The following is a 23499-nucleotide window of genomic DNA, read 5'->3' as shown; positions in this document are numbered from 1 at the left end:
TCCCACTGCATCATCTGTATTGTACTTTATTTTATCCTGTGCTATTGTAATATAGGCTACTGCTTGATTCAATAAAGCTTTCTCTTAATCTGAATCTGATTCTGAAAAGCATGATGAACAAGGGTCGGTCATCGTTGTGGAAGTTGCTGTAGCCTATTTCCACTGCCACAAAACGAAGTGAAATGTAGAATAGCTCTATCAGCAGCGCCTTATGATGTTTTAAATTTACATGTCCATATCCTGACATCCCAATGTCTTTGAATGAGGTTATGTTATCAATAACCTTGGCCAAAGTGATTCTCAGGCTAGACTCTGTCCACCAGATAAAGGCATGGGGCTAATCAATGGAAACGTTAGTGTTGAAGTTTCAAAAGGCAAAAGGATTAGGATTAGGAGCAGGATTTTATTAAAGTTAGGGAGAGTCAAAATTATCAGCTGTTTTAGACCAGAGCACAATGGAAGTGTTAAAGGTTTTTTGTCCTTATTGAAATGGAGGGTAAACCCACCTAAACTCATGACATAAATCTTTATTAGAAAATCATATTACACATATTTTAAGGTCTTTCAAGATATATATATTAAAAAAAAAACAACAACACAAAATAAAAACAAAAAAACGCATAAACTAGCCTACTGTTTTTCTCAAAATATATTTTTTTATTATATTGGGGGTTGTTTGCCTTATAATAATCACCAACTGGAGGTCATGCTTAGGCCTACCCCTATTTTACATCACTTGTTTCCTATTATTCTATTAGTTTCTATATACATTTCTACATTTTATTTCCACAAACAAATTCCAATTAGTCTTAGTGTAGCGGCCTAAATTTAGGCTCCCACCGACCATGACAGCTGGTTCCTCTCTGACTTTCGGTTTGAGAAGCCAACCTTATTGGATGATGGGGAAGGGCGATGGTGTCAGGTGATCCAGCGGCAGCCACTATTCATTGAGATTTTCTCGCTTTGGAGAAATCGACTGGTCGCCCAACCCGGATGCTGTGCGAGAACTATTGATAATTTGGACCAGTGCGCAGCGCTATCGGCAGAGCAGGGGAGCGGAAATATTTCAGTACCCTTGGAGAGGACAGCTCTCCTCGGATCCGCGCTCCCGACCGGCGGGCTCTGCATCCCAGCCCGGTGGGCAGGAAGATCATTATTCATCCCCAGGATAGGGGAGGGTGTCGCCGCTATAGGCTACTACAACGACTTCCCCCCGCACTGCAAGATCGTGAGCACTTACACGCTGTTCACCAGCCGTGGAGGGCGAGCCAGCCAGTGAGACACACAGAGAGAGAGGGAGAGAGTGAGAGAGAGAGAGAGATAGAGGAGGAGAGAGAGAGATAGATAGAGAGAGGAGGAGAGAGAGGGAGCAGAGCATCACTAGAGAGATGGCGGAGTGCGGGCGGAAGGCGCTGTCTCTCCTGGAAGCGGCCCGCTCCCGGTACGAGAGCCTGCAGATATCCGACGACGTGTTCGGCGAGTCCGGGGACGACAGCAGCGAGAACCCCTTCTACAGCACCTCCGGAGACTCCAACTCCGACAACTACATAGGCGAGACGGGCGAGGAGCACCAGCACCAGCACCAGCACCAGCGGGGTTTGGGCGACAACGAGAGCGGCCACAGCGGGGGCGGAGGAGGGGGAGGCGGAGGAGGAGGCAGCGGGAGTAGCGGTGCCGGTCCCCCGGGCTCAGTGTCCCGGAGTCAGGCAGAAGAGGACGGCTGGGCAGAGACTCTGCAGGATGTCACGGTGCCGCCGTACAAAGAGACATACGGTGAGACGTGATGCACGACAAGATGAGTAAGGTCATTTCTGTATGGGGAGGCACTGGCCGTAGGTGTTTGGATGTGGAGAGAAATAGTGCAGCACGCGCCAGGTCAGGCAGGCCGCTGTGGTTCTGACTTTGGTGCCAAACCAGCACACAAAAGGCTATTGCTCTGATACAACTGGAGCCTTGTTTCATCTCCTTGTACGTGTTTGTGTGCTTGAGCGCGTGCATGGCTGTATGTGTGTGTGTGTGTGTGAGTGTGTGAGAGAGAGAGAGGGGGGGGGGGGGGGAGAGAGAGAGAGAGAGAGATTAAGTTAAAAGCAAATGTATCTCCTTTGATACGTCACCCAGGGTGAGGTGCTGTGGTTCACATACTCTGTGTGTGTGTGTGTGTGTGTGTGCGTGTGAGCATGTCTGTGTGTGTGTGTGAGAACAGGACAGAGCAGGGAGACATGCTGTTTAATTTAGAGAAACAACATGATGTCTGATCCCTCCCAGCCCTATACATACACACACAAATGCACACACACACTCACTTACATATACATTCATACATACACAAATGCAGATACTAACCTGTGCACATGCATGCGTGCGCACACACACACACACACACACATTGGCCTTTGCCTGCCTGTACTAAGTTAATCAACGACACTCATTATTGTATTGGCATGAGACATACGCCCAAGGCACCCTCTTTTTGGGCAGACACTTTCTCTTACAGATAGAACATGCTTGTGTGTGTGCGTGTGTGTGTGTGTGTGTGTGTGTGTGTGTGTGTGTGCACGTGTGTGTGTGTGTGTTCGTGTGTACAGACCAGAGCTACTTGAGTGTGAGTCGTGACAGTTGAACAGCACCACCCACTTTGCTCTCTGCTCTCTCTCTCATTCTTTGTCTCTCTCTGTCTTTGTGATAAATGTCCAATGTCCTCAACTCCACTCACAAATGGTTAATCCTCATCTATTTCTTCAGAGCGTTTTTTATCTATTTGTGTATTACTATAAGTGTACATCAGGGAGTTGGTTTGGGCGCATAGTGCAGCTACTTCTGTAAAGCTTGGTTTGGATCAGGTTTGGATTAGTTCTCCTCGTGGCTCTTCTCCCTCAGCTGGAGCAGATGTGATTGGTGGGAATGCCATCCCGTCTCCACGGTGACATGTTGCACTGTTGCACCCTGGGAGGTGAACCAGCCATCTGGCTGTAGCGTCAACAACATGGACCTAGCCCCAGTCTGCTCACACACACACATACACACACATACAAAACCACACATGCAAACGCACAAAAGTACACACACAAAACTGACTGCATGTCCTAAATGCCCTATTTGATGATATTAAAAAGGATTGAAATGTAATTACAATGGTTATGTTGTAATAAATTTAATTAGAATGTAATTGACAAGATTAGTGGGTAGTTAAAGCACCAGCAAACAACTGCACAATATTAAACATCCTGTTAAACTTAAGTGGATTTATATGTGTAGAACATTTCATTAATAGTTAATAGTTTATTGCAATCTGCTCTCCAACGCAAATAGCAGAAGTGGTTTGGATACACTCCACTTATGTTTAACACCTTTTTAGAGTAAGAAAAAGTCCACATATGATCATGAGATAGCTTTTTTTCACTCGTGTTTGTCTGCTGTTGAAGCTGTGTTGCCTCAAGTGGAGGAGGTGGCAGCAGGTGTGGAGTCGTGCCTGTGTCTCTCAGCCAAAACAAACTGAACCTACCAAACCTAACCTGAGCTGAGCGATGGTAACAGGTTGATCACTAAGATGGCACCGGTGGGGAGAAAAAGCGTACAGTATGTTCTGTGTTCCCACATCCTGCTCTCTCCTGCTTCTGTTGTTTTCGACTCTGTTGACTTAAGCTAGAGAGCCAGCAGGTGTGTGTGTGTGTGTGTGTGCTTTGTATAGACGGGTACAATGACAGGCGTGTTTGTTAAAATGCAGTGAGTGTCTGTCTGCATGAGCACAGCCAAAAGTGGGTGTGGTCCCGTACTGCGTCAGGAGTTGAGGCGATTAAGCGCTGTCTGGCTGGATGGCTGCAGGTCTACCAGGGAGGCTAAATCAAACTTCAAACCTCAAGTGGCCGAGGCCGTATTTCAAGCCAGATCTGATTTTATGGGGCTGAATAGTGGAGCTAGACTGCACTCCGAGTCCCCCCCATATCTACACAAATATTTTTCTCCACTTGATTTAAAGCCATGGGATGGGAATTGGCTTAAGCTAGATGAGGTTTCCCACTAAGTCGGCCCATGGCTCACCGGTGATATTTTTATGAAGTCTGTGTGTCCGGATCTCTGTCTGTCAGGCTGTCTTTTTGTTTTGCCTGTCTACCTGCCTGCCTGTCTGCCTGCCCATTTGCCTGTCTGTGCCTGTGTCTGTGTGTCTCTCTGTCAGGCTGTGACAGTGCTGACACAGATGCAGTGTTGATGTGACAGCCGCACTCCCAGGAGACTGTGTGCCCTGTACATAAATCATCAGCCAGCGTCAGAATGCATCTAGTCAAACTCCACACTCCCGCAAGATTTCAGGCTGTGTTTTACCAGTTTGTGTTTTGGGCTTGTTTGGCCAAACAATGTTACAGACGCCCCCGTTCGTGATTTTGAACAGGGGATGTTGAAACCACGCTGTATTTTTGGATTACATAAAATTCTGTGTTGCGGAAAGTCAGGTTTATAGGAGATATGTTGTCCTCATCTCGGTGTGAGATTGCTTCTCTTGCAGTGCGTGGGGGTGGAAAAGGACCAAACTGAGGATTATGAAGCATATATCCACATCTCAGATTATATAACCACCTTATCATCATGTTGAAGCTTCAAGCCATGGGAATTAAAGAGCTATTTATTCATTCACTTTGCTGAGTGGCTCTGATAGCTTTTTTTTTCTCTGCCTGTCTATCTGTCTTTCCTTGTCTTTCTGTCTCTCTTTCCTTTCCTCTGTCTTCTTCCCATATACATTACCTGTGTTAACACTGCAGAGCTATTTGGAATTCATCATCATAAAAACAAACACTCAGAAACTTACACAGACACACACATGCACACAGTGTGAAATGTGATAGTATGCTCATTAAAGCCTGTTACGTATAGGCTAACATAGGATGCATTTACTGACTGTTAGAAGGACTACATCATGTCTGTCTCATTTTTTTGCCTCCTCTCTCCACATATTCATTTTGACGTAGGAAGTCTTCATCAGATTTTCCCTTTTAGCCAAAATAGCAATAAATCATAGGAATCTAATGTGCTCATTCCCTGCTTTCTGCTAAAAACCTAACCTGAGTGCATGTTTTGTCTGCGTGGACAGCTTATCCACTCCAAATACACAGTAATCTCTTATTCTTAATTCCGCGACTATAAAAGCTCTGCTGAAGCTCTATACCAGGCAGCCGTTTGTCCCCCGACAATAGAAATACTACAACAACTGACAATCACGAGGGATTATACTTTCGTTTGAATGCGCAAGGTAGGCGGAGTTTGGGTAATGTGGGAAATTAATACTTTGGAGCCTTCCCTTATACAGACCAACATCTACTGACATCAGTAGACTGACAGCAGAATTATGAAAATCCTTAATCCAGTTCTATCAGAGTGCAGGATATAGCCTGCACCTAGGATGAGCTGTGTAAAAAGTCCGTGGGGAAGGGGGGGGATGGAGCGTATTTGCTCAGCAGTAGATGAAACTACTCCATTATCCATAAAAATGATGTCTCGTTTCTGCAGTCTATATTTTTGGCTCATTCATGTGGTAGGCTGAGGTGAGTCATTTTACTTCAGTCGACCTTCCATCTGATGTTTTTATCGAGGAGTAGCTTCCTCCAAGCAAGTCACGCTGGATTTTGCATTTAGCTTTCAAGTCTAATGGAATGCAAATGAGTGGATTTTGAGCCGTGCCCGGGGCTGTTTCTGCTGTCTAGGCCACAAGCATCGGCTGTGTGGGTCTGCTTACCTCTCAGGCTTCTTATCTCACACTCGCTAGCCCTTCCTCTCCCACATGTTGCTTTTAATGGTCTACCATTTAAGTACGAGTCTTGTGCATTGTTATCTTTAACTCAACACTAAGAGACTGGTATGACATTCCTTGATTATTTTTGTTGCAGCTGGCCAGAGAGAGATAGAGGGACATAGATGGAGAGAGAGAGAGAGAGACAGAGAGAGAGAGACATAGATGGAGAGAGAGAGAGTGAGAGAGAAAGAGAGACAGAGAGAGAGACAGAGAGAGAGAGAGAGAGAGAGAGACAGAGAGAGAGAGAGAGAGAGAAACCTTGTACTGCGCTGTTCAGAGATAATGAGATTGTGGTGTTTAATTGAGCCTGAAGTTGTTCTGCTTGCCATCCAGAATCCCTCTCACTGCTCCGACCACCACAGAGAAAAAAGTCACTGCTTCACAAGAGGAGACACATCAAGTTTGTTGTTGCATTGCGTATTGATTGGATCTCGTCAATGAAAAACACCTAAAAGCATAGACACAGAATCAGAATTTTTGGATGGGAGGAAAAACTCAATTTCAATTCACCTCAACAAACTATTGAGAGACAGAATATGAAAGAAAGGAAATGCGTATATAGGAAAGCAGGAAAAGGTTGAAGTTGTGCCCTGGTGATTGAGTGGAATAGCGTGTCGGACTAGCAACCCGTCCATGTGCATATGCTTTGTGTGTTGGTGACTCCACAGGTTTGGGTGCATCCGTCACTTGGTCTACAGGGTGAATCACTGTATTTTGCTGTTTAAACAACACAGTCTCATCAGCTGGTGATTCATTGACTGGCATGTTACAGCAGGAATGGGCCACGGAGTGCCAAGAGTCTGCAGGTTTTCGTTCCAACCAAACACTATTCCAGGTGATTTCACTGATTGGCACACCTTCAACCAGAGAGGAGGAACTAATCAGTGAAATGACCGTGCTGTAGTCTTTGGTTGGAATGAAAACCTGCAGACTCTTGGCACTCCATGGCGCACAGTTGCCCATTCCACCGCTACAGTACGCTTTCGGATTCCTTTCCCTCTTGACTCATTCCTGACTAGCCAGCATCATCAGTAAATGGTGCTTTATGTATTTTGACTCAGGACTGGGAGCATCGCCTGCCACAACGCTAAAGCAACGAGACACTGAAATGTTCCACAAGCATAGACGTGCCACGCTGTGACTAGGATCACAGTGTGGTGACTGTCATGTTGTGTAAACTTTGTAACTGCTGCCCTGGGCTTGTGACATTCACACAGTAAGCTGCTGTGTCTAATTCATTAGAAAGCTCAGCTATTTAATATGTGAAAACTGGTTAATTTGAGTGCGTGCACGCGCATGCTCTTCCAGTTCTGACGATGCACTACCATTTGTAGCTCCCTTATTAAATGTTCTCTCTGTTACTGTTTCTGTCTCCTGTTGAGATGACAATGCAGAGCTTTTGTGAGCAAGAAACAGTTTGTATGCAACCCACACAGCCTTGACAGTGACTTGTCCAAAAAAAATCAAATGCATTGCATCCTGTCTCACAGTGTCAAAAGAGACAGCTTTTACTGAACACAAGAGTCAAGCAGAGTGAAGGCCAAGGTAAAAAATAGTGATTTGGTGACAGTGTGTGTCAGTGAGCCGGCCATGTGAGTCTCTCTCTCTCTCTCTCTCTCTCTCTCTCTCTCTCTCTCTCTCTCTCTCTACCATAAAGCCTAATCCACTCTTTTTTTTCCCTGCCTCCCTGACCTCATCCAGGCCCTGCCCAGAAGATGCCGGCCACCGCTACAGCCCTGGACTTCTTCCAGCTCTTCGTCCCGGACAATTGCATCCAGAACATGGTCACCCAGACCAACATGTACGCCAAGAAGTTCCAGGAGCGCTTTGGCTCTGACGAGGGCTGGCGTCCTGTCACGGCCCAAGAGATGAAGGCCTTCCTGGGCTTCGTCACGTCCACCAGTGTGCACCGCTGCGAGTCGGTGCTCAGTATCTGGAGCTCGGGCTTCTTCAGCAACCGGAGCATCGCCTTGAAGATGAGCCAGACGCGCTTCGAGAAGATCCTCAAGTACTTCCACATCGTGGCTTTCCGGCCGTCACAGGGAAGCAACCAGGGCCTCTACAAGATCCAGCCCTTCCTGGACTCGCTGCAGCAGTCGTTCAACTGTACCTTCAGACCCTCACAGACACAGGTGTGTGCAGCGTACCTCAGGCCTGGGCTTCCCTACAGATTTCAGACAGCTATATTTGCGACCACATTTCCATTCTATTCACTTATTTGATCAAACTGACATAGTAGATGCAGCACCAATTACTTACTTTATTAGGATTCACATTAGCTGACCCTTCAGCGATCACTTGTCCTCCTGACATCCATAAAGAAAGACTTAACAGCACAGTTGACATCACAAGACAGATAAACAATGCAGCATGATAAACATGAATAGACTTAGACATAGACATAACACAAGAATCTCATAAAAGTGATCTACAATTGATGGACATGAGACATACACAACATTAGGTTAGGCTAAGATACAGTATTAGACATGGGAGATACAAGATTTGTTGCATCAGTGTTTTCTGTGTAGCTGTGTAGATGCCATATCAGATGCTTTTTGTAGGTATATTTATGTTTTATACATGCAGTTTAAATAGTTAAAGAATTCCACCCAGTTGCCTTGTAAATAATTGTGTGTTTAAGGAGATTTGTTCTTGATTTCTGGGGGAACCAAGTGACCCGAGCAAGTTACTAATGATGTACACTGGAAGTGCAAAGCATTTGGTCGAAGCACTCTGATTTTTTTAAGCAGAACTCCACTCCAGAAAACCACCAGGAGGCTTATTTCAGCTTGTTGTCAATTGGTAAGACCAGTGTACTGTGTGCATTAGATCTACATTTGTGCAACTGGGGCAGTGGAGCACCAGCCTTGCTACTCTATTTTGGGTGAGCTAGAGTTTATTTAACTCTTTCTTTGATTCTATACTGTGGCTGAACAGCTTGCAGATTAGACAGGACAAATGATTGAACAACCAGATTCAGAGTGGAGAATGTTAAATAAGACCCGCACTTTCTTGTCATTGCTGTGCCCTTATCCATCTTAATTACTATATTATCTGTATGTGCAATCTTTCAACCTCGTTGATCAGTCTGATAAAAATCAAGCATACAGTTTTTAGTAGACAGGACAAAAACTGATAGCATGTGATTTACTGCTGAATGGCCACATTGCCTCCAAGTTCAACTTCTGCCAATTTTTCCATTTGAATTGAGAAACAGTGGTGACCCATGAAAACGGTTGTCAAATTGGCCAATGTTGCGTGGGCTCATAAAAATTAATGGATCTCTGGGAACTAGTTGATTGAATTGCTTGTGCTGTTGATACAGTATGAGTGCTTTAAGATCATCTTTGTGCCATTGTGGGGTGATGGACAAAGATGATGTCAGAGCAATAATGCCTTTGGGTATACAGGCCCTTAACCCACTCCCCCCCCCCCCTCCTCCCCACTCCTCATCATCACATCTAAATGTCATTCAACTACGTTAATTTAGAGCTAAAATAGTTCAAATGTAAATGTAAATTAATTTCTTTCACTGTGAGCTAAATTGTAGTTTAAATTGTTGTCACAGTAGTTCCTGACACTGCTCTCCATCTACTTAGATTTAAAAATGACTAAAGTAAAAGAATGAGGGCAGTCAGGCTGTATCAGACAGTGTGTGTATGTGTGTGTGCGTGTGTGATTAGCAGTGGCACGGTACATATGTATCTAGGCCAGTTTGTTTTATCTGTTAGGTTTCTGTGCCAGGGGCAGAGAGTGGGCCCAGATAGTCAGTCAGAGTGGCACAGACTGAAACTGTTGCTCTAGCAAATCTAGCCAATCAGGAAGGAAGGAATGAAGGAAGGAAGGAAGGAATTAAATGGATGGAAGGGAGAGAGAAATAAAGTATAAAGACATAAAAATAAAGAAATAAAGACAGGGAGGGAAACTGCACCCTTGGAGATTTGCCTGCAGTATGTGTTAGTGTCTGTGTGTTTAAGTGTGATGGCTCCTGATTTAGAGTGAGCCACTGAACATTAACCAGCCTGTTCATGTGCTAGTTCATATTCACACATCAGCGTGCTCTATTGTCTTCTATTGACAATGATGCTTCACATTTTCTTTGTCAGAGCCTGGCAATTTTGAAGTAGCTGGGATCTATTGGCATTGATTTGCAAATGTAAAATCTTTGAGAGCAGAACAGCCTCTGCAGGACAGAAACAGTAAGTTGATAATTGCATTTAGTCTCTCTGATCCTACCTTCTGACATAATGCACAGAAGTGAACCCATACACACCCATGCAAATGAACTCCATACACAGATGTAGGTATTATAGAAGTCCACATTTCACTACTAGCCCTGCATGTGCCAGCACACTGCCACTGCACTGTTGCTCCAGTTTGAAAAGTCATATTCTGTTTTCAGTCACTGGAAGCCACTCTGTGTTCAGGTATTAGAATAAGCTGTAGGGAAAGATGATTGTGATTTGAAAAGGAACAGGCTGCAGCGGCTACTGCTGCACTAATGGAGGTGAAGGGATGCAGGGCAGCTACGTGATGAGACATTTCCCAAATGGCCATGGTAATATCAGTTTGGATGATGTCATCCACCAAAAGGCTTGATAGTGTCATAAATGTTTATAGTTGTATAATCCATAACTCTTCACATTTGACTGGGTCATGACTTGTTGCTCTTTGTCCTAGAATAAGAGAGAGCTGTTGCTTGGTGCTGCCTCCAGTTCTTGTCAAATTAGGACAGAGAGAGGAGAAGAGGAAGGGAAGACACAAGAGAAAGGGAGAGCTGGAAGTCATTTGAAATGCAAATATTTAATGTGTGGTTGGAGGCATCTCTAGGAAACGGCTGGGAAATGCGTCAGGCCAGGTGTTAGGTGTGCCATGCAGATTCAGTTGTCCAAGGTTGTGTGTGTGTGTGTGTGTGTGTGCATGACTATATATTTGTGTTTGTGTGTGTTTCTGCTTGTGCTTCTGTTTGTGTGTGTGTGTGTGTGTGTTTGCTATGTGAATGTGTGCCAGTTAGTAAGAAATATGCGAAAGGAAGTTGGCACTGCCCACACTACCCTTGAAATGCAATTTGTTTGCCAGATGTGTAGTATACGTTCAGACAGCGAGGGAGGGGAAATTCACCTCGCTTTACTTGCATGAGTTTGATAGCTTGACTTTAAAAATAAACCAGCGAAATTGGTGTGAGAACATGCAAGCACGTTTAATGACTCCACAAGCAGTCGGGGAGTTAGCATCAGCCATTATGACATTTTTTTAAAGGTGGAGAATGATGAGACAATGAAGATTACTTGAAACTTCAGCATTATATATTTTTTTATTCTGTCATGATTGCATTTTAATCCATTTGCACCAGGCTTGCAGCCAGCGGGACCAATGTCTTCTTTGGGGAATCTAGCTTTCATAAACGTTTTGTGTCAGTGTTGTTACTCTGTGTTATTTGTTGCAAATACCCAATGGACATTTTTCCCACTGTGCCTGGATAGAGTTCTGCTTGAAGCTGATTAGCTTTACTGTGTCAGGTGAATTTCTCCCTCAAGTTGAAAAATGTCAACCTCCGTTCGAGCCCCCTACAGCGAATTTGCTCCGTTCACCTACTTCCACTGACTTTGGTGCCAACTTTATTTTCGCATTCTGTCTGAAATTAGAGGAGAACATGTCATTACTGTCTGTAATACTTTCTTCTTTTTGTTTCTGAGTATGTGTGTGTTTCTGGGTGCCTACAGTGTTATATTCATTTTGCATACCAGAGGTGTTTAACTGAAATAGCAAATTACCTGTAGTTTGTACTTATACAGAAAGAAATAAAGGGAGAAAGAAAGAAAGAAAAAGAAAAAGGGAGATAAAATAGAGATATAAAGGTTTAAAGACAGAAAAACAAAAGAGAACAGGAAAAAATGGATGGAAAAGAGAGTGGGCAGTATTTTTCAGAACGTTGCCTCAAGTGTTTTGCAGACAAAGCTGTACAATTCAGAGTGTGTTTCTGCTGAGAACAGTAGATTTCTTTCCTCTATCACACAAACACCTACACTCACACTCACACATTTGTTATTATGTGTCACTGTACTTGTGAGGACCTTCCATTGACTAGAGTCACTCCCTGACCCAGCTACCTATAATGTTCCCTCTCACCACTACATGCCTAAATTTACCCCCTTCCCTAACCTAATCCCTACTTTTGCTCATTTTTCAATCCTCATGACACATAATCCCCGTAAGGGTAGAAGTAGGCTACAAGAGCACACAGACACAAATAAACACTTTAAATGTTTTGAGTTTCAACATGGCTAAGGGACATTTAAGGATACAAAAAATATCTCTGCCATATCCAGAAGAGTCATTACTGCAGAGACTGAACAGGTTCTTGTTTTTCCTTTTTGCTGTTGGGACAGTACTGCAATTTGCAAGCCACTCAAGTTGTGAATATGTCCAATGACCATTAGTTTACAGATACAACACATTTGTTCTATTGTACATGTGATGTCATTCATATTCTTGCATTCATGATCCTCTCCTAACCCTAACCATAATCTATAATTAAATCATAGCACTACTCCTCACTAGTCTCATCTAACTACCTCACGCAAAAACATAGTTGTAACCAGCATTTTTTTTTTCTGGTAACACCTCTAGTAGGCTACTTTACATGCACATAGACACACACACACACACACACACACATGCATAGTAACCCTGCGTGTGTGTTCTAGGTTCTTCATGAGCCCTTGATAGATGAGGACCCGGTCTTCATCACCACCTGTACGGAAAGAGAGCTGAGGAAGAGGAAGAAGAGGAAGTTCAGCCTCTGGGTTCGACAGTGCACCTCCACCGGATTCATCTGCCAGGTAGCAGCACACACCACTCTCTGTGTGTGTGTGTGTGTGTGTGTGAGAGAGAGAGAGAGAGAGACAGAGAGAGAGAGAGAGAGCAAGAGCACATTTGTGTGTGTGTGACTTTTTTTTTGAGCGTACCAGTATGTTTAACAGCTTATGAGAGTAATTGCATTCATTTCTGTGGAGAGAAGGTGAAAGATCAGAAACATCAATCAGCAGCAATCAGCAACGCAATTGTTTCAGTTCAGCTCCGCCTTCTGAGTGAGAAAGAAAGGGAGAGAGAGAGGGAGGGAGAGAGGGAGAGAAAGACAGAGAAAGACAAACTGAGTTTGTGCATTCTCTGACAGTCTCAGTTACTTGTGCGGCAGTATAATTTACGGGCTTCAAACTTCATGACAGCAACTACATTTTTAACATCAAACTAAAAGACGGAGTTCAGAGGGATTTGTGAAGTCTGCTTGAAGCCAAAAGACTTTAATCAAGACATCAGTGACTTTGATCAAATTTCAAAGTTTATTCTCAGGTCATCCATGTTGCATCATTTGAATCCAGCCAGTCAGCTGTCAACACTGCAAAGACGAAAATCACTTTTAATATATTCGTTGTGAAATATTTATAACCAATTTTGTAAAAAAAAAAATGTGGGCTGTACATGCAAAAAAAATGCAAAGATTAACAAAAAAAATACTAAAACTCACATTGAAATGCATGTGATAAGCAAAACATCCACGTTCTTGGCAAAAAGACTGGCTGTCAAAATGTCCTTTTGATGTTTTTTTTTTTGGGGGGGGGAGGGGGGGGATAGCTCCTGGCCAAGGACCAGATCTGAGCTTTCACATCTCAGGCAGACAGATCTACTCTGCTCACTAATAACCTTGCCCCTATTGCAACCTTCCACTCCTACGCCAATGGCTTATGTAACACGCCCATTTATCTGAGGCCCAGCACTGCAGGGCTGCAAGACCTGGCCAACACTGACCATTGCACCGAGATGAAAAAAAAAACATTATTACCCACAATTCCCAAATCGCAAGAGCTGCAATTTATTATTTCTTAGTGTTGTATCAGTACCCAGAGTGCTTCAGGCAACCTCCTAAATAGACAGTATTTGTGGAACAGGATGCCTGGCCAAATTGTAAGCAGCATATTCTCCAGAATACATGTTGGATGGGTTTTGCAAGTGCTGACATTTTTGTTTTGCTGTGGTAAAAATATTGCGCAGTCCAAACACTCCTCCTATCCAGCCGGCTACCCACATGCAAGCAAACACGTAGAAAAAAACAGAATAGAAACAGAATAAACAAACTACTGCAATAAATCATGCTGCTGTTTTGTTATTCTGTTGTTATGGTTTGAGAGTGACCTGCCCGGTCTCCTCAATGAAAGCTTCTTTATCAAACAGCGGGGAAAATGGATAGATAAAAAAACGACAATACAATGACACTAGAACGAAATGGAGAACAAAAGGGCTTTCCACTGCCAAGAACCCATACATAGATATATGTGAGGCAGTTCTGCAGAAGAAATGTTTCCCTTTTTAGATTGGATGTAGTCCAGAATTACATTACCGTAAGTGGTGAGAGGAGTAACCATGATTTGAATGCTAATTATCCTACATTCTCTCATTGGGTTAAGTTCTGTCAAATGAAATAAAGGATAATTCTAACTATTGATCATTTTGCTGGGTAACCCCAAACCCAGAACCCTAAGCACTCTTGTTTACAAACGAGAAACGTTGTGTGCGAGGAACATCACCAACTCTATCAGCTAAAGCAATTACATTATTCCATCCATTTAACAAATTTGCATTAGCATACACACTGACGATACACATTCACAGTCACCAGCTCTTTACCAGTCTGCTGTATCGGCTGTGTGTCTGCACTGAGATCTGCTCCCTCTAAATGAATTGTGTCAAGGGAGAGAAAAAATTTAAGAAATAAAACGAGAGTTAATGGAGTGAATCAATGGGATTCCATTAGCCAGTACCGCACACAAGGATACACGCACAAGCACACACACACACACACACACACACAAACATGCGTGTGCGTGGACTGGCCACTTAGTGTAATGGCTTCATGCCTGAGGTAGATGGTGGCTAATCAGACTAATGCCATTCAGCTCGTGAAACAACAGAAAATGTTAGCACAAGGGAAGCACTGGACTGTAATGGTGTGTGTGTGTGATTACATGGGTGTGTACATGTGTCTGTTTGTGTGTGTGGATGGTGGGATGTTCTAGTATATTTCTTTTGATATTGTGTTGCATCAGGTAAGAATGAATAAATATGTACAAAGGTTGCACACTTCTCTCCATACAAAATATTTATTTTACATCACCAGCATTTTTCCGCAATATGCCTGCTTCAGGGTGTCATGACAATAAATGCTCACCTGAACCTTAAATAGAAACAGGTATCTATTATTAGTTATGTCATTTGACCAGCACCCAATGTTCCTCGATAACAAACAATACTTATTTCACAGCAATCAATGACAAAAAATACAATGCATCAGTTAAGAATGTCAGTGTTTCTAGCTAAAAAGGCACGGTTCAGTTTGTCCATCTGTTTCTCTATTGGCCTTTCTGAATTGCGCAGTATTATTCTTTCCCTTCATCTCTCTCTCTATCCCTTTCTGCTCTTCTTTGTTAATATCTCACCTCAGTACATACTGTATGTTAGTCTAGGGATAGTCATTATAGTCTCTGTATCCCTGCACCTGCTGTGCAATAGTGCTGCAGGATTTTCTAAACAATTGCTCTTGGAGGACAGCAAGATTGCACTGATATCATAAAGAAAAATGCTACTTCTACAGTCGTCTCCGTCTACATCTCTTCTCCCTTTCTCCTGACTCCACAGATCTCAGTCCATCTGAAGGAGGGCCAGGGGACAGATGGTCTCTCCACCCTTAAGAACAAGCCTCAGCTCCACAGTCTGGTGGCCAAGCAGCTCTGCCAGAACATCTCCGGGAAGAACACCATCGTCTTCACCGGGCCGTCCATCACGAGCCTCGGCCTCTTCACTGAATTCAGCAAACAGGGTATGCAAGCTAGCTGCAGATGGACGGATGGATAGATGCCTATTTCTCTTTCTGCCTTTCTGTCATGCTATATGTATCTCTCTCTCTCTCTCTCTCTCTCTCTCCCTCTCTCTCTCTCACTGTGCGTCCCAGTCCGTCAGTCTCTCCTGCTCTTGTTCTTTCACACACACCTCCGCATTTATTCTTTATCTCCCTGATTTGTGTTATTATGTCTCTTCTGCTGCCTTGCTTCTCCACACACACTCTCTCTCTCTCTCTCCTTCTCTTTTCCTACCCCTCCCTTACTCCCTCTCGCCCCCTCTTCTTCTTCCTGCCTCCTGTTTTTTTTTGTACAGCTTGTAATCTCTCTCCTCATCTCATCTCCCTCCCTTTCTGTAGTTTTTTTTTTTAATTATGGCGTGATGATAACATCCCCAGGCTAAGCAACAAAGAGAGGAAAGCAGTCTGTTGCAGTTCACCTTGAAATGAAACTAGCGCTAGAGTGTATACTTGCAGTGCTGCATCTTGTTCTCTTCGTCTTTCCTTGCACCTCAAGTGAAAAATCTTCATCTGCACATGAACATAAAAAGAATGGAGACTGGTGAAGAAGCACATGCATGCACTGATCATATACTTGTAAATATGGGCCAGGGATTGAAAGTTGAATGACTGTGTGTGCATTTTGTCATGCTTGTAGTAACTCCTGCCATTAGAAAGCAGCATTGACTTGACAGTAGCTTGGTGACGCCTCTGGTGCTGAGCTCATCATAGAGAAGAAAAGCTGCCATTAATCACAGTGTATTTTTGTCAGCTGGGAACTGAGAAGTTTCTGACCTAATGTAAAATGTGTTAAATGAAAGAGCACTGACCAGCTAACACAGGCCATAACACCACTGGGATGCACTGCCATAGTCTGCAATAGTAAATCATGTGAGATTCATCAAGGAGTGTTCAGCCTGGTCACAGCTCAAAAAATCAATGGGTCTCAAGTGAGCACTTGCTCAAAAATGCCGCTTACACCTCAAAAACAGAAATTCAGAATCCAAACTGGTTGTTTTTCCTCTTGTGTGTAGCTTACAGCCTTCGTCTTTGCAATATCTGATTGTTTCAACAGGTATTGTGCAGCAGTTTTGGAGGAAATTGTGATATTTTGTTGCCGATAATCCAGTTTTCAAGCAGGTGTCTGCAGAGTTCTGATTTTCATGCACATCGTATCAAAGGTATCTTTGTTATGCAGTCGTAACCCTGTTATGTTGTGCTGACCCTGGTTTGATTTCCCATCGGTGACCTGTCTCCTCACATTTAAATATTCTCTAATTTGGAGAGGATGGTGTTGTCATGTCATGACAGGCTTAAATGGGTGAACAATGCATGCAGAGGACAAATATCAACAAACCAGGCTCTGTTGACAGTGTCATCAGTACAGCACAGCACAGTATTTATCCTTCTAGTTTAGAATCTGGAAAGTTCTCAGGTTCCAGTTATCACTAGAATAAACAATCTCAAACTCAACCAGACAAGCAGATGGAAAGTCCAGTGATCTAATCAATATTTAGTCATCCTAAGTGGGTGAAGCACCACTAGGCAATCAGCTGCCGCATCCCCAATTCCAAGCTTGTGAATGCATTGTCCGCTTCCCAATTTTCCTTCAAAATTGTCATGCTGGATTAATTATCAGAGTTAATTACCCTGCAGTACTCTGCAGCCCTGACAGTGGACACACACACACACACACACACAGATAGAAATCATTCTCTAAACTGAGAAGAGCAGCAAATCAGCAGCAGTCAGCAGCATCATTGTTTCTGTTCTGCTCGGCAGAAATAAAGTAAGAAAGGGGTGGAGATAGAGAGACAGAGAGAGACAGAGATAGAATATGAAAGAGAAGAAGTGCAGACAGCTGTGAGAGAAGAGAATAGTCTATAGTTTGTTCACACCAGAAGCAGAACGGATGTGTACACACTCGAGTCGCAGCATTAAAATCTATAGTTGCCAGCTATTATTGTTTGGCATTCTATGTAATTAATTTAGAGGACGTGCTATCTATCTATCTATCTATCTATCTATCTATCTATCTATCTATCTATCTTAATAATGTATTCATTTTAGTGATAATTCAATAGCAGTCAATACTCAAATACCTGACGTTCACTTGACTAAGCAGAATCATTGGTAGACTGATCATTAAACATATACAGTATATGCACACATGCTTCTGTGATGATATGATGCAAATATCTACAGCCTATTTCCACAGTGTTCACAGTCTAAAAAATGTATCTAAATTATCGCTGTGGGTCCACAAGCCACGCGTATAGCTTCCCAGCATTGCCCAATCAATATATGGCGTGAGTGATAGCTGCTGTGTGTATTTGTCTCTCTGTCCCCCTCCAGATATCTACTGCTGTGGTCTCCTGAGCACCAGGAAGAGTGATTGCACGGGCCTACCGCAGTGCATGCTGGTCTGCGGCTCCACGCCGGCGCAGCGCGGCCAATCACGAGTCATGATGAAAGGCACCATGTCACTGATCAGCTGGTACAACAAGGGACACTTCAGATTCCTTACCAACGCTTACTCCCCGACAAAACAAGGTCAGCAGTTCTCTGACACACCCGCTCTTATTCAATATGGTAAAAAGCATCGGTAAAAAAGCGTCTTTACACTGAATTTATCTTTGCTTCATTGACTTACAGTGGAACTAAGATGATGCGAGTCTCCAAGCTCCAAGTTATCTTTGTCTTATTGACTTATAATTAATGTAAGAACTTCACAGTGGAAATCAGATTAGCCGTGTTCTGACGTTCCTAGATGCAAATTACTGTCAGGTGAAATGAGGCACATCATTCAACATTCATGACATGGAAATCAATTGAGAGCTCCTAATCCATGATAATCCATTTCCAAGAGGCGACAGGATCATGATATCCCCCCCCCCCCCCCATTGCATAATCCGCTCCCGATTATACAGTGTTGTTAGGCTCTAAACCTAGCTGGGGGGTCTGGACCATAATGTGAATTAAATGAGGAGACTGGAGGCTAGGAGGATCCAACTCAGTAAACCATTTATTATCCAGTATCGATTCACTTTTCTTTCTCTTCTGGGTGAGTGTGTGTGTGGGATGTGTATGTGTGTGCGTGCGTGTGGTTTTCACTCGTGCAAAAATGAGAGCAAAATTAGTCTCCAAATATAATAATCTCATATTATGAATTATACATAAAGAAATCATATTGAACTTATGATCACAGATGAACTTAAGATGACTAACTACATTTCCTCCAAAATGTTAATTTAGGAAAGGTCTGCATGATGAATCAATCACTTACAAACTGTGCATAAAATTTAAAGAACAAATAAACACTTAGTGGACGCACAGTGAATTAAACTAACCCTAACCCTAACCATCAAACCAGTCATCCACGGACCAGACAACAAAGAGAGAGGTAATGAGGTAGGGGAGCGCTTCTTTTCCACTCCCTTGTCTTGTTGGTGGCCAAGTGACAACTGAGGCTGGAGAAAGCTACTCCCTCTAGTGGGGAATTCTGTCTAGACTAGTCCCCTAGTCCCTAGTCAAGTGCGTCTCATTCTCATGCTCTATTTCTGGTTTGTGTGTGTGTGTGTGTGTGTGTGTGTGCCAGGTATGATCATTAAGAGGAAAAGTGGAGAGATCCCATGCCCGTTGGCTGTTGAGGCCTTTGCCGCCCACCTCAGCTACATCTGCAAATATGATGATAAGTACAGCAAGTATGTATCGCCGTTTAACAAAATCACATTTGATTCAGCGTGATACAATTTATGTGTGATATTTGAACTGTTGAGTTTCTTGTATTGGATCCACAGTGACTGGATAGCTAAATCAGTCCCATTTCAGAGAGACATCGCATGTTCTGCCTTAGGCATGTGTTATGGCTATAAACATAATCACATATCCATAAATCACAACTCTGGCTGAAAAACATCCATAATGCAGGTGTACTAACTGTATGGCCCTACAAAGGCCAGTAAACACCAGTAACTACTTTTGGTGTGTTATAAGTCAAAAGTTATACCAAAGGTTTAGACTTTATATCAACACAAATTATAACAATAAATGCTAATAAATGATATACAGACCACCTCTCTACCAAAATTATTCAGGACAGGACAGGAGATAAACTCTAAAGTTGCTGTTTAGGTTTGTATGGTAGCATCGTTCCAGTGTGTTTTTCAAAAAGTTCTGAGTAAGTAGATGTTTTCCCCCACAGGTACTTTATCTTTCATAAGCCCAACAAGACGTGGCAGCAGGTCTTCTGGTTGAGCATCAGCATCGCAATCAACAACGCTTACATCCTCTACAAGATGTCCGACTCCTACACTGTCAAACGCTACAGCCGAGCGCAGTTTGGAGAGAGACTGGTCAGAGAGCTGCTGGATCTGGACGACTGCTCCCCCACCCAGTGAGGAGGAGGACAGGAGGAGCGCACCACACATGCATACAAACACACACACACACACACACACACACACACACACACACACACACACACACCAACATTCTTCATTATTGTTCAGACACTGAGGTCTGTGTCTGTTATAATACTGAAGCAGTGCCAAGCCTGTGTGACAAAAGAGGAGCATGGAGGGTCTTCTCTCTTTCTCTCTCTCTCTCTCTCTCTCTCTCTCTCATTCTTACTCTCTCTCTTTCTCTCTCTCATTCTCTTCCTGGTTGTTTTCTGTGGTACTGTAAATATTCATTAACACACTACACTACTGTACACATTACACAATAGAGAACCATGAGCCATGGGACAGTTCACATGCCTCAATAGCAACTTTTACCACACAGATTTACTAAGGATTTGTCAGCAGGAGCTATTTCATAAGCAGAGAGGCGGGCTGCATGGGAGGAAAGGTCAAACATTAATGTTATGGGAAAGAATTCACCCCTAAATGATGTCAGTGTCATGTTTTAACTCTTATTAAAGAGTGAAAGAATGGATCTGAGCCTGAGTCTCCCATGCGAGTGTTCAAACATGAACTAGTCAGGCAGATATTCAGGCTAGATATAGATAGATATTGAGACTCTGCAAAAACAGCTCCGATTGACCCTGTAACAAAAGCTTAGTAAACCAGGACTATGGTGTGTCACACACTGCATGCATAAAGGATCTGGATTGTGATGTTCTCTTGTTCAATGTGAAAATGATTTCTGCTCCAGGTGGGTTTTGAAACTTTTGTTGTGTGTATGTATTTAATAAGTGGAGCTGCCATTTCCCGTGTGATAATAAGGATGAGGATGTAAATGTACGGCTATTGTGACCCAGATATGTTGTTGTGTTGCTGCATCCTCGCTACAGGCGGTCTCTGTCAGGTGGTTTAAAGCCACACTCAGCAGTGTGTCGCTGACTCAGAGCCATCCACCTCAGAACAGCAAGGCACTAACGGTGCTCTACAAAGGCAAACAGCAGTAACTACTATTTCAAAAGTCATGACTAGGGTTTAGATTTAATAGAAATTCTAACCATAAATGCTGTACAAGCTATTAAATGTACAGCCCACTTTTTGTACCAATAACACTTATATCAAAGCAGGAGATAAACAATATTCTCGTTTCATTACTTATGCAGTTACTGCGGTTTGGCTTTGTAGGGCAGAACAGGTCTAAAAAAATATTCTTGATTGAATGTCCAGTAAGCCAACGTTGCTAGGCAACAAGTACAATCTTGGCCAGTAAGCAGGGGTTTGGCTGATATTGCTTGGCAAGATTTAGTTCCAGGAAGTTAAAACTAAATCACTGGTGGCTTATAAATGTCCCAGACAACCAAATGTTGCAACAAGGATTAATGTAGAGACAAGGCTTTGGGTTTGTCTTTTGGTTGTGTAATGAGTTACTTTCTCACGCACATCTCCCATATTCCAAATCTATTACTCTATCAGGAAGTCCACCAGTGAATGGCCAGTTAGCGGTCCAAAAATATGAATACATTTGTTCCAAAATGAGATATCCACTATTTGAAAAACATGAAAAAATTTAACAAAATTGATTTTAAACCTGGATAATTACTATTTATTAGAACCTTTTCTTACCAAGAACTGTAGTAACACTTCTGGGAATATTTTGAACAGCTAACGTCTTCACCATCTGAAAGGGATTTATAGATGTATTTTGGACTGTATTTGTTTGTGCCTTCCAGTGGCACATTTCTTGCCAAGTAACAGATTTAGTCCTGTCACTCCTCTGCGAGCCAATGGCAGAGTGAGTGAAGCAGCAACCATTCATTTGAAACAAAATGCACTTACTGTCTTTAGACCTTATAGCTGTACCACACTGCTATCTGTAGCTTTATCAAGCACTGTAATATCCGGGACAACAGTCCAAGAATGACTAGGGAAGGGGGGGCATGCTTTGAACATGACATTAACACGTTACGCAATCATGTTACTAACGTGTTACTTTCATGTTGTAATCATATTATGAAGATTGCAAGTGAAAAGTGTTGATGTGTGCTTGCTGAACCCATCTTTCTCCATCGGCATGGTTTGATGCGTGAATAGATATTAAGATAATAGTCTTTATAGTGGTATATCAGAGTTGTTGAGTGATTCGGAGGCAGGACTCATGCACTTTCCCCCATCACAGTCTTGCACTTTGAGGAGGTTTGTAAAACTAGCAGTGTGTTTACTAGATACCCCCTTTTAGCTTTGATTTGAACCCAATAATTGTATCCGATGCTCTTAGAAAAATACTGAAAATATGAATAGATATGTCCTGTAAATATACTTAGATTAATATGCCAATGAAATGGATTATATGAAAATATGCCAGTGAAATTTGGTGCGAGATTGAAAATGAATATGACTATTACCAAAACAGAAAAGATTTCCATAGACTAGAGTATGAGGTCTGTGTGTATTTTTTTATTAATTTATTATTTTATTGATTACTGTGAGTGTATGACCATATTCACTCCATCTGTGACGTCACTGAGACTCAAGATTGTGATTTTTCACTTTTTCAGTAATCCAAAGCATTGTTGTTGTCGTTGTTGTTGTCACTGTTGCTCTTGTGTGTTAACCACTGAATGTTTGTGTTCTGATCACTGTTCTCCTCTGAGCAACTCTGTCAACTGAGGAGTCACCCTCGTCATGCCATGTACTCGTCAACACATCTTTATAATACAATATTTTATATCAACGATTAGCGCACAGAGTACAGCTGTAGCCATTGTAGAAACCCCACCTCACCCCTCTCCCTGCACATATCCTGCATGGGCAAATAAAGGAAAAATCCACACTAAAACACAGCTATTGGCGATGTACCTCGCATTTCAGGGCCGTCATGTCGAGATTGTTCCAGTGCAGCTACAAAAGAGTTTGATAGCAGAAGCAGCAGGCTTCTTTCTAGACTCACCATTTTACACACGATGTTAAACAGTCATACAGGGAGAAATCCATCATAGAAGAGGCAGAGATACTGATTTCTACACTGACAGTAGCCTCAGTAGTCCATAATGCAATGCAGCCACAAGACATGTTGCATTTTGAGTAAGGGGTGGGGCTGTAATCATAAACACGCCCCAATGTTCATGAACTAGTTGGCTTGCTAGGTGTATTTATATGGCCATGCACACACCTTTGATTGACTGCCCGTACTCTGTTGTCAAAGGGCATTCTGGGAAACGTAGGAAATCCCTAACCGAAGAAGAAGTAGTACACAAAGCAGATTGAGGGAAAGTGGGTACACTGAAAAAGTAAATTACAGCACTTCAAAGCGAAATAACGCATAACTTCACAAATGTTTGAAGTCTAACAGTGTAAGAGTATCCCAGGGTGGATTTTTCCTTTAAGGACTTTAGTCACAATTCCTTGCAGGGATGGAGCAA

At 42.9% G+C, this 23499-nt stretch overlaps 1 protein-coding gene across 4 annotated transcripts; it reads left to right on the top strand.

The window, feature by feature from the left end:
- Nucleotides 1-1271: 1271 nt before the first annotated feature.
- pgbd5 (piggyBac transposable element derived 5) lies at nt 1272-22913 on the top strand. Of its 4 annotated transcripts, none has more exons than XM_071520441.1 (8): nt 1272-1585; nt 1661-1773; nt 7484-7914; nt 12493-12627; nt 15479-15659; nt 18033-18230; nt 19276-19381; nt 19882-22913. In XM_071520441.1, the coding sequence occupies exons 1-8, from the start codon at nt 1389-1391 to the stop codon at nt 20075-20077; spliced, it is 1557 nt and encodes a 518-aa protein (XP_071376542.1). In that variant the 5' UTR covers nt 1272-1388; the 3' UTR covers nt 20078-22913. The 4 variants fall into 4 exon arrangements, with proteins under 4 accessions (XP_071376542.1, XP_071376540.1, XP_071376541.1 ...); XM_071520439.1 differs by having other exon boundaries at nt 1272-1596; nt 1645-1773; XM_071520440.1 differs by having other exon boundaries at nt 1272-1602; nt 1654-1773.
- Nucleotides 22914-23499: the final 586 nt, after the last annotated feature.

This window comes from Centroberyx affinis, unplaced genomic scaffold, assembly GCF_046629955.1.
Source record: "Centroberyx affinis isolate AG114_WGS23_722 - 3 ecotype Tasmania unplaced genomic scaffold, CSIRO-AGI_Caff_v1 ptg000801l_1, whole genome shotgun sequence".
Lineage (NCBI taxonomy): Eukaryota > Metazoa > Chordata > Actinopteri > Beryciformes > Berycidae > Centroberyx > Centroberyx affinis.
The sequence above is the reverse complement of the archived record's forward strand: the minus strand, read 5'-3'. Positions and strand labels throughout refer to the sequence as shown.

What these genes read in the sequence shown, in the direction of transcription:
- pgbd5 (XM_071520438.1), top strand. Translation starts at nt 1,389, where the DNA reads ATGGCGGAGTGCGGGCGGAAGGCGCTGTCTCTCCTGGAAGCGGCCCGC. An exon ending in GCCGTACAAAGAGACATACG is followed by an intron (nt 1,774 to 7,483) that starts GTGAGACGTGAT and finishes GACCTCATCCAG; the next exon opens with GCCCTGCCCAGAAGATGCCG. An exon ending in CCACCGGATTCATCTGCCAG is followed by an intron (nt 12,628 to 15,478) that starts GTAGCAGCACAC and finishes CTGACTCCACAG; the next exon opens with ATCTCAGTCCATCTGAAGGA.